This window comes from Psammomys obesus, unplaced genomic scaffold, assembly GCF_907164565.1.
Source record: "Psammomys obesus unplaced genomic scaffold, mPsaObe1.curated_primary_1811, whole genome shotgun sequence".
In the NCBI taxonomy this organism is placed as follows: domain Eukaryota; kingdom Metazoa; phylum Chordata; class Mammalia; order Rodentia; family Muridae; genus Psammomys; species Psammomys obesus.
In genome coordinates, this window is record NW_026595787.1 from 1 (window position 1) to 4,153 (window position 4,153).

Genomic DNA, 4,153 nt, shown 5'->3' on the forward strand with positions numbered 1-4,153 from the left:
GTGCTGAGCTGAGCTGAGCTGAGCTGTGAGCTGTCCTGTGCTGTGCTGTGAGCTGTGTGCTGAGCTGAGCTGAGCTGAGCTGAGCTGAGCTGTGAGCTGTCCTGTGCTGTGCTGTGCTGTGTGCTGTGCTGCTGTAGCTTTGGGTGGCCTCTCCAGCAGGCATAGTGCCTGGTACTCTTCACCAAACTGCTGAACTGAGAAAACCATGAAGACTCAGTTTGCCTTTCATAGCTGTGTTGACCGTGGCATGTGGTGGACTTTTGGCCACCATCTGTGAGTTTAGGGTCCCCCTCAGTGAGTTCAGAGCCACCCTCGGCTGCACAGTGAGTCCAGGATTACCCTCGGTTCAGGGCCATGCTCGGCTCCATGGTAAGGTCAAAGACAGCATGAGTTCAGGGCAAACGGGGGGAGCAAGTGACAAAGCTCTTGCCTGGCCAGCTTTCCGAGTGAGGGACCAAGCTCTGCAGAGAAAAGGGGGGAGAGGAGGGGGAGGCCCAGCAGGGTGAGCCCTCGAGCTACCTCCACCTTTTCCCTGTGGTCCTGTACGTGGTCCACACCCAAGCCATACTCCTCGCCCCTCTGCTGCAGGGTACATCAGGCACCCGCCCTCACTCCTCCACGTCCCCAGGGCCCCGGAGCTCCCTTTGGAGCACTGCTGGGAGGCAGCGGCCTTGTCTCCTGCTGCCCTGGCCTGGCCTGTGAGCAGTGGCGGTGGTCCGCAGTGTTTGCAGAGGGGAGGACGCCTGCTCCGTACAGGCGTCTTCAGGGTGTGCCAAAGACCCCTCTCCCAAGTAGGGGCTGCTGTCCTGGGTGCTGCGTCCTGGTGTCTGGCACGGAGAGGGGTGCCTGAGGACTCAGCCAGCAGTTGGCAGGGTCTGAGGGCTTCCCGTAGGTCAGCCTCGTAGCAGCCTTGGGCTTTGGGGTACAAGAGCAGCCCACGGGTCACCTGTAACCCAGCACAACAGCCCAACACAAGACAGCCTAGAACACTTTTCAGGTTCTTTTGGCAACTGAAATACATTATTTGTTTTGAAACCTTACTTTTATTTAAACGTGTGGGTGCCTAGGAGGCCAGAGGAAGGTAAGGGGGTCCCTCGGAGCTGTGCTTTGGCTGTGAGCATGTGGGTTGCTGGGACTCAAACCGGGGCCTCCAGAAGAGCCGTACACACTCTTCATGACTGAGCTACTCTCTACCTAGTTAGACAGTTTGAGTGTGAACTTTGCAGATAGCAGTACTGGTGTCACTATCAAAAGCTGGACATACTTGGTTGGGTTGTATCATTGTTACCGTTTTAAAAAAATGAGACACGTAAAGACAGTCTTTACGTGTCGCCCTGGCTGCCCTGGAACTCACTGTGTAGACTAGGCTGGACTCGTGGATCCCCTGCTCTTGCCTTCCCAGTGCTGGGGTTAAGGACAGCCATCGTGACTCTCTGCCTTCACCATCTCCATTGCACAGATGGGAAACTGAGGCAAGAGGGTTTGAGGCCAGGGAGACAGGCTTGAGCCTAGCGGCCTCAAGGTGTGGCCCGGGAACACTTGAGTCTGCCGCCTCCCCTGGTGGCTGCGTGTCCCTGTGGGCAGGACTGAAGCTGTGGGAAAACCACGTCGTCATCCCAGCCGAGGCCACAGGAGGGAGATGGCAGGCGTGGTGGGCTGGGCCTGAGCCTTAGAGGCCGACAGCTCACGTGCCCACGTGTTCCCTGCACAGGGCCTATGTGTTCCGGGCCCAGAGCGCTGAGATGAAGGAGCGAGGGGGCAACCAGACCAGTGGCATCGACTTCTTCATCACCCAGGAGCGGATTGTCTTCCTGGACACACAGGTGCCCCCTCACGTCAGAGCGTGGCCTCCCTCCCGTCACCTCTGCACGTGGCCTGAAGGCTCTGAGCAGTGTGCTTCAGGGGTGGCCTGGGCTCAGTGGGGCCCAGATCCTGAGCTTCAGCCTGAAGCTGAACCCTGCCCCAAGCCTGCTCTTTCCTGTCGTGGGGGGCAGCTCTCCCCAGCCTGCTGGGGGCTCTGAGGATCCCCTGGAATTCCTGGGATGAGGTTCTGTCCTTGGGATGGATGTGTCATGGCATGCGGCAGCGTTCCTCGGCTCCTCGGCTCCTCCGGGTGCCTCAGCCTGGCCTCAGGCACGAATGCCGAGGCCCAGCCACCACCCTCCCCCGCTCCCGGAAGGCTGTTTCCGGGGGCTCTCGGCCTGGTCTCTCGACTTGAAACCATCTTTGAACTGTGCGGCCTTGGTCCTTTTCTGTCTCTGCTCCTGAGTTTCAAAAAAGGGGGGGTCACGCTGTCCACCAGGGGTCCCCAAAGGTGCCCACAGTAAAGTCTTAGCAGTAGTGTGAACACGAGGGCTGAGCTGGGTGCCCTTGGCTGTTAGTGGCCGGGCCCTGTGCACTCCACACTGCTGCCTGTTTGCCTGGCCGGTGCCTCCCTTCCGAAGACCCCCTGGCACATGGTTTTGGACATTTCCGGTCTCTGGTCCACTGCTGCCCCGTCGGCTGCACTGTGGTGTGAACCGCTGAAGCTTGCGCCTGGTCTCACCCACCAGGCACTGCCTGGGTTCTGGGCCTGACCCAGCACTGGGGAAGTGGAGCTCTGCTTTCCAGGCATTGGCACAGAGTGCAAGCCTGCATCTGAGGACCCTGGGTATGAGCCAGGATGCGGAGCCCTGGGAGGGACCTGAGCACAGGCAGGCCAGGCTTTGGGCGGGCCAGCGGCCCGGGAGAGAAGCAAGGTGAGCGGGCCGAGTGCACTTCAGAACAGAGCGCACTGTGGGGCTGGCTAGGATGGCAGCCGGCGATTTCAGGGAGACTGGCCTGCTACACACCGATGGATAATGAGCAGTCTTCAAGGGCACGGGGCTCATTCAAGCCATGCGAGAGTGATCAGCACCAGGAGCTGCCTCTGGGTAGCCGGCACCTGAGAGCAGCAAAGCCCGGGAAGATGGGTCCGCTTTGGAGTTCAGGGTTAGCCCCTCGCTGGGCACTAGTCAGTCATGGCGCCATGCTGCTGGCTGTGCTTTGCCCTCAGGGACTTGCCTCATGGCGGCTCTGCCCTGACCCTCCCTCTTCATCTCCTGCAGCCCATCCTCAGCCCATCCATCCTGGACCACCTCATCAATAACGACCGTAAACTGCCCCCCGAGTACAACCTCCCTCACACTTATGTGGAGATGCAGGTGAGGGCTGGGGGCGTGGGGGGGTGCTGGGAGGCTTGGGCTGGGTCAGGGGCTTGGGTTGGGTCCCGGGAGGGCTCAGGGAGTCTGGGCCGGGGCAGCTGAAGATCAGCCCTCACCTCCCTCCGGCACCCTGGGAGGAAACGGCACACAGGGTCTCAGACGCAGCTCGGCAGCCTCTGCGCGCAGCTGGTGCCCGAGGTCTCACGTGTCCCTCGCTGCCCCACAGTCCCTGCAGATAGCCGCCTTCCTCTTCACCGTATGCCACGTGGTGATTGTCGTGCAGGACTGGTTCACGGACCTCAGCCTGTACCGGTGAGCGGGGGGCCCTTCCCATGGCTCGGGCTCTCCTCCGAGTGGGGGCGGGGAGTGGGCCTCCGAGGCACCTGCGTCCACCTTCACCGAGCTCACGCTGGGGGCCGGCTCAGTGGCAGGAGTGCACGGCAGGCCTGTGGCTTCCCCGTGGCCGTGCGGATTCCCCGGAGTCCTCCTGGTCCCGTCAATCTGTGCTCCCTCGCTGACACAGGTAGTTAGTGGAGTGGCAAACGGAGCCTGGGAGGGGTGGCTGGACACGGGGAGAGAAGCCTTCGCTGGCACGCCCAGCCATCGGAGGACCCACGGGCCTGTTGCCTCCCTCTGTGCAGTTCCCAGCTCCTTCGGGGTTACACGTGCAGAGGGCTCAGGGCCCGGCTAGCTCACCTGGGAGCTCTGTTTCCCGGCAGCCATGTTTTCCAGCTGGCGGAGTGTCTGGTCCCTTGGGGAAAAGGTGGTAGACGCTCGGGACAAGAGTCCTGCCTGAGCAACTCTGTGCCAGGCAAAGCAGGGGCGAAGAGGCAGATGCCCTGGGTCAGAGCGCCAAGGTTGAACCCCAGCGCCTCTTGCGTGCCTACCTGTCTTGGCTCCTCTGCAGACTCACTCTGCAGACTCGGTGCAGAGTACCAGGCCCATCCCCGGGATGGCACAGTACCCGGTCC

At 61.5% G+C, this 4,153-nt stretch overlaps 1 protein-coding gene across 1 annotated transcript; it reads left to right on the forward strand.

The window, feature by feature from the left end:
• Positions 1-1,712: 1,712 nt before the first annotated feature.
• LOC129685891 (nonsense-mediated mRNA decay factor SMG9-like) lies at positions 1,713-4,142 on the forward strand. Its single transcript, XM_055619409.1, has 3 exons — positions 1,713-1,823; positions 3,087-3,182; positions 3,409-4,142. The coding sequence occupies exons 1-3, from the start codon at positions 1,743-1,745 to the stop codon at positions 3,496-3,498; spliced, it is 267 nt and encodes an 88-aa protein (XP_055475384.1). The 5' UTR covers positions 1,713-1,742; the 3' UTR covers positions 3,499-4,142.
• Positions 4,143-4,153: the final 11 nt, after the last annotated feature.